We start from the raw sequence: 13,559 nt of genomic DNA, 5'->3' as shown, positions 1-13,559 counted from the left end.
AGACGTCATCATTTTGAAGTGTAAAGACCCAGCCAATTACGCGATGGTACTGAAGTCAGTCCACACAGACGCCGGAATCCAGCAGTTCCAAGGAGAATGTATGTGCGGTTCGACGCACAGCAGCCGGGGAACTACTCCTACAGTTGACCAAGCCAGCGGACGAAGCAACTCTCAAACTGCAGCAGGCAGTGAAACACAGTAACACATTCTGGAATGGATGGAGGCAAACTCACTATCCATAGCCGCACACAAAACCGAGGCCGTGCTCATAAGCAGCAGGAAAAAAGTGGAAACAGCCAGGATCGAAGTCGCCGGATGCTCTATAACATCAAAGCCTGCCATTAAATACCTTGGAGTCATGATGGACCATAGGCTAATATTCAAAGCCCACCTGCAGTATACCGGGAAGAGCTAAGCCTAGGCATTGGGAGGCCATTTACAGTCAACGACTTTGTGGATATCCTACTTAGCTCGCAAAACAATTGGCTAGCTGTTAGCCACATGGCAGCAGTCATCATGCAATCCTTGCGTCGCACTGAACTTCAGCGTAACTAAAACTTCAGTTCTAGGTAAACTCTAGACGAGGCATACGTGCCATCTCCCCCTCGTGAAGTAGTACTTCAGCGTTGGTTCCGCGAGAGGGATACGGAGCATAGGGTAGGTTTTAGTGCGGTGCGGTGACCACTAACCAAGGTCGACACCAAGTCCCACACTTCAATGCTTTCCACCCTATTTATAAAAAAAAAAAAAAACACCGCGATGGTGCATGACAATCGCAGTGCCTAAGAGCCCTTTGCCTAGGGTAGATGCAAAATAACTTTGAGTATTTGTGAGCTGGCCGCTAATGGACGGACGCTCTGTGGCGCTGAATGGTGGGACTTGCGCAGCGGACGGCGAGGACACTGACACATCACTAGGATGCAACAAATTATGATGACGTTCCTTGCATGTATGACGAATTTGCGCACTGGAGCAGCGCTTCATTTGATGACCGCGAGCAAAACAGTTCAAACAGAGCCCCTGCTGTCTAATGGTTTCCAAACGCCTCTGAACAGGCATATCAAGGAAACTCATCGGTGATTCTCCCGATGGCAAAGCTTGCAAGACGCAGGTTTGAACTGAGCTTTCGCGGGAAATGCTTGGACCTTCATCGTCGCAGAAGATTTGCGGGGGCCAATGAGGATGGCTTGGACACTTGGGGCCGACTTATGTTCTTCGGTGACATCCAGGACACGATACCGATCTGTGAGAAATTGGTTCAAATCGCACCAAGTGGAGACGACAGTCCCGAACGCTCAAGAGCGGTTAGACACCCTTGAAAAGCAGTCTGCAGCTCTCGCAAGGATTTGCCCGACTCTTGTGCCACCGCGGGAATCCGAAGGAGTTGTCTGGCTTGAGTCATGACAAGCAGACGGCAATTTTCGTACCGTGCGGTGAGGTTCTCCCACGCGGCCTGGAAACCCTCATTCGTCAGGGGGGACTTAGCCACGATGGTTCTCGCTTCCCCTCGCGTCTAGGCGTTCACGTGATAGAGCTTCTCCACTTGTGACAAATACGGATTGGCGATATAAATGGCAGCGAACAAATCACGGAAGGTGGGCCATGCGAGGCTGTCGCCATCAAACGTTTCCACCTCACACTCACTATGGCTCAGAGACCGCGACGGAGCGGTTGGCTGACGCATAAGACTCGCCATCTGTGCCGAGAGCTGTTCGATGCGTTCTCCGAACAACGTCCTGCATCGCACATACGCCGCGTAAGCGGATTCGTGCTTCGCCTTGATGTGGATTATGTTTGCTAGGCTTTCCTCGTTTGTTTGGACCGTCAAGGCCTTGTGACAACGGGAGTATTCCATCTCGACAGCTGACCAAAGGGATTTGAGCTGCTCTAAGTGCATTTTAATGGAAAATAAGGGCACTTCAGAAGTTAGGGCTTCACTCTTACGAGCTTCAAACAGAACAGAACGAAATCGGAGAGGGACATTCTGGATTGTTCTCTACGCTGTTGTGATACGGATCGGGTGACGGGAACGTCAGAACAATGCGTCACAATAACGTGAGGGATCTAAGTCTGGATTGAAAGCTTGGAACGACCTTTGTGTTCACTCGAGTCTTTAACCGAGAATCTGCGACCCTTAGGTAGGCTGGACGAGGACGGACGGTACTTTGGGTGATTCGCTGAGGCTGTGAACAGACGGGGACTTGCGCGGAATGTCCGTACGCTTCGAGGTCACCGAAGTCTTCGGAGGCCGAACCTTCTCCGGAGTTACATAAGGAGACGAGACTGCGTCGCAGTCTTGGAAGGCTCCGTGGACATACTCAGGACATACTCAGTTTGCGCGCTCTTTGGTTTTGGAAAAAGAACAAAAAAAAAAGAAAAGACTGTACGACGCAAAAATTTTCTCACCGCAGGATTGCGGGAGAATTATCTCGCACGTGGCTCGGGAAAGGAGACCTTTTAGTGAAGGTATATGAGGAACAATATACGAACACACGAATGCGGATCGAAAATTACACGTAGACAAAGCGGATTGATTACAGAACAAACTTAGATGGATTTGTAAGTATCGATGGGACTACGTATAAAACAAAACACAGATAAAATATATAAATAAAGATATATAGGGCAAAGAAAATAAATTTTTATGTGAATCTGGATGGAAATGGATATATTTATATACATATGAGCACAATAAAGGCTAGAAAAAATTATATATCTCAACACCAATGGACATACACGAGATTATTCGTGTGCGTAGAAAGGAGAAGGACAATCTAATTGCAACATCTAGAGTTAAAATAGTTTTCAAAGGATCTCAAATACCAACAGAAATAACTTTTCTATACTCAAAAGTTCCAGTAAGTCCTTTTGTACCTTTTAGTCAATGCTACAGATGCTTCAGATTTAATCACTTTGCGCAGCACTGCAAACAGTTAGACCAAAAGTGCAGCAAATGCTCCCTGTCACATGATAAAAAAGAAACCTGCACACAAACTATTTGTATCAATTGCGAAGAAAATCACCCAGCTACCTCAATCGACTGCCCCGCTCGCAAGAGAGCCTTTGCCATACAGAAATGTATGACAATAAAGAATCTATCCAGAAATGAGGTAAAAATTAGATATTCAGCTCTTTTCCAAAGACAAAATACGATAGACACTAATGATACAACACAATTTCCCATTCCAACATGGCAAAAGACATCTACAACCCCAACTCTGCAGAACAACACAAAATTATCAACAAAAGAACTACACGCTCACATCCCATATAATAAAACATTAAAAAACATGCAAAACAGACGAAATGAAGAGAGAAACTCTTCTGAAACAATGAGTACCTGGAAAGCTACTCTAAATGAACACAAAATTACTTTAAATGAGAAATACGTTAACACACATGCAAACAACACATTTAAACCAACACCCCCACCCATTACATCCCAATCTAATCAGCTTACTGACAGCCCCTCTGCTCTTGAAATGGCAGAAGAAGGCTTATCACAGCTGGCTATAGACATATCCTCATTTATAACTAATCCAAACATTCAACTAAATTCAATCCACTATAAATTTTTAGAGACATTAAGAGATAGAATCGCACAAACTAATACAAAAATAGATATTATAAAAATAAACCAACTTAATTAAATTCAAATCTTAATCCTTACTTAGTACCTTACACTCAACATCTTATTATAATAGACATATGAAGATTCTACAGTACAATATACAGAGCCTAACGCATAACAATAATAAACATCTACTAGAAATATTTTTAATAAACAACGACATTGATATAGCAATTATATCTGAAATCTGGGTCACAAATAATGCTAATTGTAGTTTAGCGAATTACAACTTTATTTGCAACCCCAGAGCAGATGGATATGGCGGAGTAGGCATATACCTAAAAAAAATATATAAAATTCACACAATTAAATTGTATTAGTGAAGTAGAAGTGATTTCAGTGTCCACTATGAACCTGAAACATAACATAAATTTATTTAGCGTCTATGCAGCGCAAAGTTTAAGTGATGATCTTTTTGAGAAAGGATGCAAAGAAATTCTAATGAGTGCAAACCAGACTAATGGTTTAACAATCATAGAAGGAGATCTTAACGCCAAATCACAAATATGGGGAAACACGATTCAAAACAACAGAAGAAACATCCTAGAACAATTAGTAATAAACAACAACTTTTATTGTCTTAACAATGGCAGCCCCACATATTCACACAACACATCGTACTTTTCTACCTTAGACATCACATTAATTAACAACTACAACCTCAACCCAAAGTGGACAGTGACAAACGCAAAAATATCAAACAGCAACCATTTACCAATTATACTAGAACTAGACGAAACATACGAAGTACAGAATCAAAAAAGGACAAATCACAAGAAAATACTTCAAGACTTCTCAAAAATTCGCATTTCTTCACTGGACAACCTGACATCAACTTCACAAAATAAAACTAGACAGAATACAATTTCAATAGACCCAAAAAATAGATACATACCAAAAAAATATTGGGATGAACATTGTGACAGACTTTTTAGACTTAGAAACGCGTGCAGACAGAAATATTATAAAACAAAACTTCACACGGACGCTTTAATTTATTTAAAAAGCAATAGAACATTGAACAACTACTTACATAAAGTTAGAAAAAACAATATAGACAAGCTAATGGACGAAATTTCAAAAACTAATTCAGCAAAAGAAATGTGGCGAAAAATTACAGCCCTTAAACAATATAAAAAACTTAAACCGACAAAAAACGAAAAAACTGATGAGGATCATGAAAAATTTCTTAAACAAATGGCGACGGTACCTGACACTTCAGACTGCATTAGAATGAAACCACCTAACACCTGGCTACTACCCGCTAGCAACTCAAACTTTACTGACAACGATTTACTTGACTTTTTAAATTCCCGCAACCCGGACTCAGCAAAAGGTCCAGACAATATCTCATATAGAATGCTTCTAGCCTTACCACCCTCAGAAATTCAAATTTTGGTATCCCTGCTAAATGAGACTCTAGACAACGGTGACATACCAGCTAGTTGGAGAAAAATAAAAGTAGTACCTGTCCCTAAAAAGAATCTAGACTCAGCTATAATAACAAACAATAGACCTATTTGCCTACTAAGCGTAGTTTTCAAATGCTTAGAAGGTTTGGTAAAAACAAGGATGGAAAACCATATAAACAACAACAATATATTGCCCCCGAGATCTTACGGCTTCCGTAAACACCACTCCACATCGAACTGCATCAATGACGTTTTAAACAATATAGCAAATCTGAAAGCTAGGAGCATGCACGTTTGTGCATCTGTATTAGATCTAAGCAAAGCCTTCGACTCTGTTAATATTCCCATTCTAGGCAACAAGCTAATAGATTTAGGTTTCGATCACAGACACATACAATTCATTTACAACTACCTTAAAGAAAGAGTTTTGACTATGGGAAGAACAGAAATAAAAATAAGAAAAGGAGTAAGTCAGGGTAGCTGCCGTAGTCCAATACTTTTCAATTTATACACAGCTGAGCTGCACAAGATAAGCAACCAATATTTCAATATGCTGATGACTTTTTCCTGGTATGTTACCATAAAAACTTTTCAGACGCTAAAAACATATTAGAAAGACAAGTTACAGAATTTAGTAAAATGTGTAATAAAATCAACCTGTCATTCAACCCGAACAAATCTGCTGCTTTACATTTTAATTTAAGACGTAAACCCCCACAAATAATATGCAATAACGTAGCTATAAGGGACGTAGATAAAATTAACTACTTAGGAAGACTGATTAGCACCAATAATTCCATGACCCAACACATAAAGGAAACAATTGCTAAGTCAAACAAAACAAATATGTTTCTTCATATGATTAATGGCTGTCGTTTTGGCACCCATCCCAAAAATGCAATTCTTTTCTATAAGGCCTTTACAAGGAACAGGTATGAATATGCAAGCTCTTCATTTGCAAATACAACTAAGACAGTAATGGGCATCATAAATACTCATGCTAACTTACATTTAAGGAAGGCATTGGGGCTTATTAGATCAACTCCAACTTATATAATATACCACCTAGCGGCCGAACTTCAACCAGAGTATAGAATTAAATTTACCACAGCAAAAGAACTGATCAGGGTCTTCGCTTATGGCCTGCCAGCAGCGTCGCTTCTGTCCAGTGTCTTTCATGCTAATAAAACAAGTTATGCCAAAGTGTATGCTGAATTTAAAGATGTCCTGGACAACATTACACCCATAGAGCCAACTCCTATACGCACACAAAAAATCTTCATAGATGCCAATTTTTCCAAAGGTGCCTTTAAAAACATAAGACATGCAAATGAAACAATGATACTCTCCCTGTATAAAGAAAAAATTAAGAACTTAAATTCAAAAAATTTTGACCTGATTTACACAGATGGTTCAGTTTCTGAAGATTTTACTGGAAGTGCTTTTTTTCACTTGGGCTCCAACATCACAAAAAGCTATTACTGCAATAAAAAACTGTCATCATTGACTGCAAAACTCACAGCTTTGGCAAAAGCAGTGGAGTTTGCTGATTCGAATCACCTCTTCAAAGTAGCGTTCCTAACAGACAGTCTTGGAGCAATCCAAACAATTAGAAACCCAAAGAACAATAATTGCATTGCTCAAAGAATCCTTAAAAATATAGAAAATAGTTATAATATCATCTCAGTCGAAATACACCACATACCTAGTCACTCAAACATAAAAGAAAACGATTTAGCTGATACCGCAGCCAAAAATGCCAGACACGATGGAGTGTTCACGCACATAAGCTGGACAATCAACGATGCTATCATTCATATATACAACAAAACAAAACTAGAATGGGAAAGAGCGTACAATGAATTTTGTATAGATCGAAACAAAGGATACTGCCTTCTATATCCTTATGTGTCATCACAACCATGGTTCCAGGGAAAAAACCAATTCCATAGACTGGAGATAAAACAACTAAACAGAATACTAAGCGGTCACGCATTTGACAAAAACACTCTATTTAAAATGAAAGTCGTTGACAACAACTTATGCGACACCTGTAACATTACAGAAGATATCTCACATATTATTTTAAATTGTTCAAAATACACAAACACCTGAATGAACTTCCCAACACTAACAAAGTATAACGATATATATCAATTACTCGCGCAAGAGCCTATCACCAACTACAAATCGATAACACAATTTACTAAGGCTGCCAACATAGAACTCTAACAATCTAATCCACATATAGATAAATTATATTAAATAGCTAATTCATTTATAACAAAAACCTAAATACGAAACTCATCATCACGAATACGCTGTAGCGTTAACCTGTTATACACAGGGAGGCCAAAGAAATCTTCTATTCAGAAGTAACTTAATATCAAAAAAAAAAAAAAATTATATATGTATGTACTTATAAATATGGGCGGATATATATATGTGCGCAAAATAATGGCCGGCAAAAATTATATATATAATTTATAAATATGGACGGATATATATGGGCACAATAATGGTCGAAAAACAAATACATATATTTATTTATCAATTTGGACGGATATATAATTAGGCGAAATAAAGGAACCGGAAATAATGTAATTGGAATTTGGCGCACACGAGCCGCCTAGTGATATCACGACTCGACTCACGTGTCACCACTACTCCGAAACAGCTGCCGGCTAATGTTCATATATTTGTCTTGGTTGATTAATTGTGTTATAATAATTTTTTTTTGGTTGTGGTTGTGCGGAAAACCAACAAAAAACGGACGCTTTTCACACACCGCGAGTGTTGTGCGCGAAAGAAAAAAGGCGTCCGAATGCGTGACCAAAAAAGGAAAACGAACGGATCAGTGCATATGGGCAAATGTTTGCGTATGTACATACGTTAGTATATATAAATGTATGCACGCGCGTTGTTCAAAACGTAAGTAATTTGTTATTTAGCTAACTCGATCGGATGATAGGAAATTCAATGCCTTTGTTCAATGCCTATGTGCGTACATCAACAAATGACGATGTATGTATGTAAATAGGTACACCGGTTTGCGGATACGCGCTTGTGGAAATTAATTGGGCAATTGAAATAATTCGAACACATAAGAAACGGTGAACACTTTAATTACTATTTTTTTGTTTTTACTATAACACAATAATTTTATGTCTTATAAACTTTTACGCGGACTTGGCAAACAGCTGTGGAAAATACATGTACATGTGGGTGTAAACGAGTTTTACATATGTATGGAGATGGAGAAAATAAAAGTGGAATTGGACAAGTGAGGGAAAAAATGCGTGGTCGTGGAATGGAAAAAAAACGTTGGACAAACACACTAAGGATTGGGAAATACCAAATAACAGGAATTCCGCCGATGCAAGCTGGAGGAGCGGAAGGATATCCGGCTCGAAGGACCAATGTTCGTGGAGGGGCGGAACGATATGTAAAGTACAACTTTGGCGGGTGCCAATTTCTTCTGGGTCTGGGGAGTTTGGAGGGAAATTAAAACGCGCGAGAACTTCGTTTAAATTAATGATGATTTATTGAATTCACAAGGTATACCGACACACACACGAAATGGTTCGGTTTGAAAAAGTGACAAATCGCAAAGTAAAATAATCAGGAAAAAGAACGGGTGTTCGGATGAAAAACTCGTACGCAATTAATATGGCGATGCCAATCAGACCATCACCTGGTGGCGTGAATAGTAAGAAAGTTCAAATTAGGAAAATCAATATAATCAACTACATCTTTTATATCAACAGGATACATTTTTTACTAAAATTCGTCTCGTTTCCGTTTCGGAATGTTTTTGACGGAATAGGATTTGAGACCAATTCTTGCTTTGGATTTCAACGAATATAGAAAATTACTGCCTTTACAATTTTTATAATATTCTTTAATATGTTGCGAACAAAATTAGCCCTAATTAAAACAATTTTATCATTTCATTAATTTACAAAAATTATTTCTAACAATCCATCATAAAACTAAGTAGAAATAAACATGTTACAGTACTCTGTTCTCGTTTCAGAATTTTACATTTGAACTGCTTCTGCAACATTTTATCGTTACCAATAAACGACAAAAAATTCAATGTAAAATATATGTTTAAAATCGTCTAACAATTAAATTCATTTTTCTGGGCAAGAATCAAATTGGTTTAAAACTCAGTTTTATATAAAACCAGAGGGCCGGGGCTAACTTCGACCGCGTCAAAGTTTGTATACCCTTGCAACATTTTTGGTAACTCTTTCCTTACCTATAGCCATCAAAGTGGAAAAACGTTTAAGCTAAAAAGGCTAATGTTTCCGAAAGAACGGCCTACAATCTTAGCATAGGAAATAACGAAGATATTGATCAAAGTCACTGTTTTCCACCGATCGTTCATATGGGAGCTATATGATATAGTTACCCGATCCTTATCAAATTTGGCACAGTCATTAACAGATATATTAAACTAACAAATGTTTAATTTGAAAGCAATCGCGTCAAAAGTGACGAAGTTATTGACAAAAGTCACTGTTTTCGAAAGATCGTTCCTAGGGGAGCTATATGATATAGTCACCCGACCTTGATCAAATTTGGCATAGTCGTTTATATGCGTAATTAACTCACCAATATTAAATTTCATGACAATAGCTGAGAAAATAACGAAGTTATTAAGAAAAGTCACTGTTCGTGACTTTGTCATTTGTATGGGAGCTATACGATATAGTGATCCGATCCGGCTGAATCCGAGATATACAACGCCTGCAGTATACACAAGCCTACATGCAAAATTTCAGATCTGTAGCTCTTACTGTCTAGGAGGAGTTTGCGTTGATCCAGACGGACGGACGGACGGACGGACGGACGGACATGGCTATTTGAACTCGTCTCGTCGTGCTGATCAAGAATATATATACTTTATATGGTCGGAGATGCTTCCTTCTATGCGTTGCACACTTTTGACCAAAATTAATATACCCTTTTTGCAAGGGTATAAAAATGCGTTGTTTTAGTGACGATTTAAACTTGAAAAGTATTTGACAAAAACTAATTTATACCTAATTATAAATCATAGCAACTCTGTAGCCAATATCTGAAAATTTTAAAATTGTATGTTTTCGAACTAAATTGAATTTATAAATTGTATTCTCAGAATTGAAAACTAAGCTATAATAAAAATCTAAAAAACGTTTCGTAAATGGGGTTTTTATTTAATAGGCATATATGAAAAGTTCATGCCAAAAGCAAATATTTCAATAATTGGTAATTCATTTTTTTATGTGTTTATTTTCAAATCAAAAAATTTTATGTAATCTAAAACGTTAGCTAATATGTACTTTGGCAGCAAAGCTTTCGATTGTTTAAAAATGTTTTTCGTTATTTAAAAATTTATTTCAATTTTGTTTGTTTCCTAATCCTGTTTGTCATTCGTGCAACGATTTTCTCGGTGAAGGGTAGAAAATATCGATTAATAAACCGGTACTTTCCAATAAAACACGTTACTTCCAAATTTATAAACACATGTATATTTTTCCGCTTTGATGCGGCCGCTTTGATTGTCACAAATATACTTAATACATATACACTAATTAGAACCAAGAGGGAGAGGTAATAATGGATCATAGAGAGAGAGAGAGTTAGAGAGTTAAAGGGCTTTGCTTTGTAGGCGTCGATTGCCGCTTAGCATCTCGGTGCTGGTTCCCACACGAACCATTTGAGTTTAACTGTGCAAATAGACATGAAAATAAATGGTGCTCTGTCAGAATCAAGTATTTTTTAATACAATGCAAGTTACATAAATAATAATTTAATAGTTAATAAATTTTCTTCATTTCCATCGTTTCTACTGTCTTAATCTGAACGTCGCTATTTTGTCACTCAATGTTATGGGCACGCACATTGTTAATGTTGATTTTTCTTCATTTAATCAGTGTTAACATCGAACTTTAAGCCGGATACATCGCATTGTAATACTTGTTATCAAACAATGGCTAATAATTTTTTTGAAGGAGTTGAAAAATTATTGGAAATATGGTTTGAGGAAAGTTCCAATCCAACTCATGATCTGCGCAGTATATCGAGGTAAGGTTCAACCAAAAGGGAAATAGTATCGCAAATATACAGTGATTCACAAAAGTGTTTAAATGACCGCCTTTCGCCTTTTGTTCTTAATTTGACTCCGAAACACAATATGTACGTTAAGAGGTGTCGGGGAAATTTGAGTTATCTTAATTTTGTAAGATTTATTTTTTCCCCGAATTTATGAAGGAAAATTAAAAATAAAATTCGCTGAAAAAATATTGATGACAAAAATAAAAATAAATAGATTTTTAATTCAAATGGATAATTTAAATTACGTCGATTTTAGTCATAAATAGTTAAAGAAAAATTAAAATCAGCCCTGTTTTCGGCAATTCTCAACTCCTCATAAAATGCATGTAAAATGATTTTTAATTCTACGCTTATAATAGTTGCCGATCCTAATGAATATGATCGCCTAAAAGAAAAATGTACTATGTACATACAGTGAGTCAAAAATGTATTGGCACACTTGAAAAATCCAACTTCTAAGAGCTGTAACTTTTTTGTTAACACAGCTATATGTAAATGAAAAATTACATTTATTAAACTCATATATTATATTTAATCTTGAACAAAAAAATTTATATTTCAGCTTTGGTTCATTTGCAAAATACAAAAATGTAAATATAGGCACAAATTTTCATCAAAAAAGTTTTGGCACACGTAACGTAATCAGCTTTATCCAAGGCAACTGAAACACGCTAATTTTTTGTTGGTCCTCCTTTCGACTGTATTACAGCCTGTAAACGTCTCTTCATGCTGTTTACCAGTTTGGACGTTTCCGAAGTGGTGATTTTGCTCCATTCAGCGCGTAGGGCCTCTTTGAGGGTATCCTTTGACGTTATGTGGTGAGAACGGATCTTTCGTTCCAATAAGTGCCACACATGTTCGATGGGATTCAAATCCGGTGATTGGGGGGGTGTTTTGAACTGCTTGCAATGATATATGAGCCACTCCTGCACAAGATAAGACGAATGTTTTGGGTCATTATCTTGCTGAAACTGCCAATTTGTGCCACTGAGACCCAGTTTTTCAGCACTTGGGCTAGAATTCTCTTTGAGAATGTCTCTATAAAGGTGCTTGTCCATTGTTTCATCAATAAACACTAGGTTTCCAACTCCAAAACCAGCAAAACACCCCCAAACCATCACATTGCCTCCACCGTGTTTAACAGTTTTGAGCAAGTTATTTTCTTGAAGCTCTTTATTGGGTTTCCGCCAGATTTTTTGCGCTCCATCAGACCCAAATAAAGTAAATTTAGACTCGTCACAAAATATGATTGTGTTCCAAAATGAGTCTGGCTTATTTACATGTTGTTTCGCAAATTCTAGCCTCTTTTGCTTGTTCACCTTAGAAATGAAAGGCTTGCGCCGAGGAACACGGCCATGATACCCGGCCTTATGTAAGGTATTTCGAACAGTTTGGGGGGTGAAATTAGTGTCAAAAGATTCTTTTAGGCTCTCACATAATTTCACAGCCGAAGTATGAGGATTTTGGGCAACCGTGGACACCACAATCCGTTCCTGGCGATCTGAAAATTTTTTTGGCCGGCCTGTTCTGGGTTCTGGAGCTATTTTTCCAGTTTGTGTGTAATGCATAATAATATTTCTTACACTAGACCATGATCTGTCCACAAGAGTGCCAATTTCCCGATAAGATTTATTTTCCAAATAGAGTTTAATGAACAGTTTTCGGATCTCCAAAGAAATTTCAGCACCTCTAGCCATTTTGCCCTTGTCTTCTTAATTTTCTGATTAAAAGTAATTGCAAACACGTGCAACACCCAAAACGAACGCAAAAGTAAAAGAAAAAATGAAAAATAACGGTAGATTTCCATTGTGGAAACGAAAGAGCGTTCTAGAATAAAGCGTGTGCCAAAACTTTTTTGATGAAAATTTGTGCCTATATTTACATTTTTGTATTTTGCAAATGAACCAAAGCTGAAATATAAATTTTTTTGTTCAAGATTAAATATAATATATGAGTTTCATAAATGTAATTTTTCATTTACATACATATAGCTGTGTTAACAAAAAAGTTACAGCTCTTAGAAGTTGGATTTTTCAAGTGTGCCAATACTTTTTTGACTCACTGTATATACATAGAAATGTACATATGCATGTTCATAGATATTCATATGTACAGTGAATGTCACTGAAGTCGTACACCTATTGTGGATTTGCAATATGCTTCATAACTTTTAAAGTAAAAATTTTTGTACAAAATATGCTTTACAACAGAGGTGAAGTAAAATACTTTAATAATATAGTCATATGAACAGGTTTGAAAAACCCATTTTTTCTCATAATGTGTCAATACTCCGAAAAGTACGAAAACATGATGTCACGGAAAATCGTACACTTGACTCTATGAATTAGTTATTTTAATTCTTCGGTTTTTCCAATTGATATTTGGAATTTTATTTAAACATTATTAAAAGG

General features: G+C 37.2%; 1 protein-coding gene across 2 annotated transcripts in view; it reads left to right on the top strand.

Moving 5' to 3' along the window:
• Window positions 1-10,885: 10,885 nt before the first annotated feature.
• LOC111519568 (S-adenosylmethionine decarboxylase proenzyme) overlaps window positions 10,886-13,559 on the top strand; it is a 296,107-nt gene continuing 293,433 nt past the window's right edge. The window contains exon 1 of one of the 2 annotated variants that reach the window (XM_047012946.1): window positions 10,886-11,118. In XM_047012946.1, the coding sequence (XP_046868902.1) occupies window positions 11,024-11,118 (95 nt within the window). In that variant the 5' untranslated portion in view covers window positions 10,886-11,023. The remainder of the gene's footprint in view (window positions 11,119-13,559) is intronic. The other variant, XM_047012945.1, reaches the window with a different exon arrangement.

The sequence above is a fragment of the Drosophila willistoni genome, unplaced genomic scaffold, assembly GCF_018902025.1.
Source record: "Drosophila willistoni isolate 14030-0811.24 unplaced genomic scaffold, UCI_dwil_1.1 Seg485, whole genome shotgun sequence".
NCBI classification, from domain to species: domain Eukaryota; kingdom Metazoa; phylum Arthropoda; class Insecta; order Diptera; family Drosophilidae; genus Drosophila; species Drosophila willistoni.
Note: the sequence above shows the minus strand (reverse complement) of the source record. Positions and strands in the feature narration are given on the sequence as shown.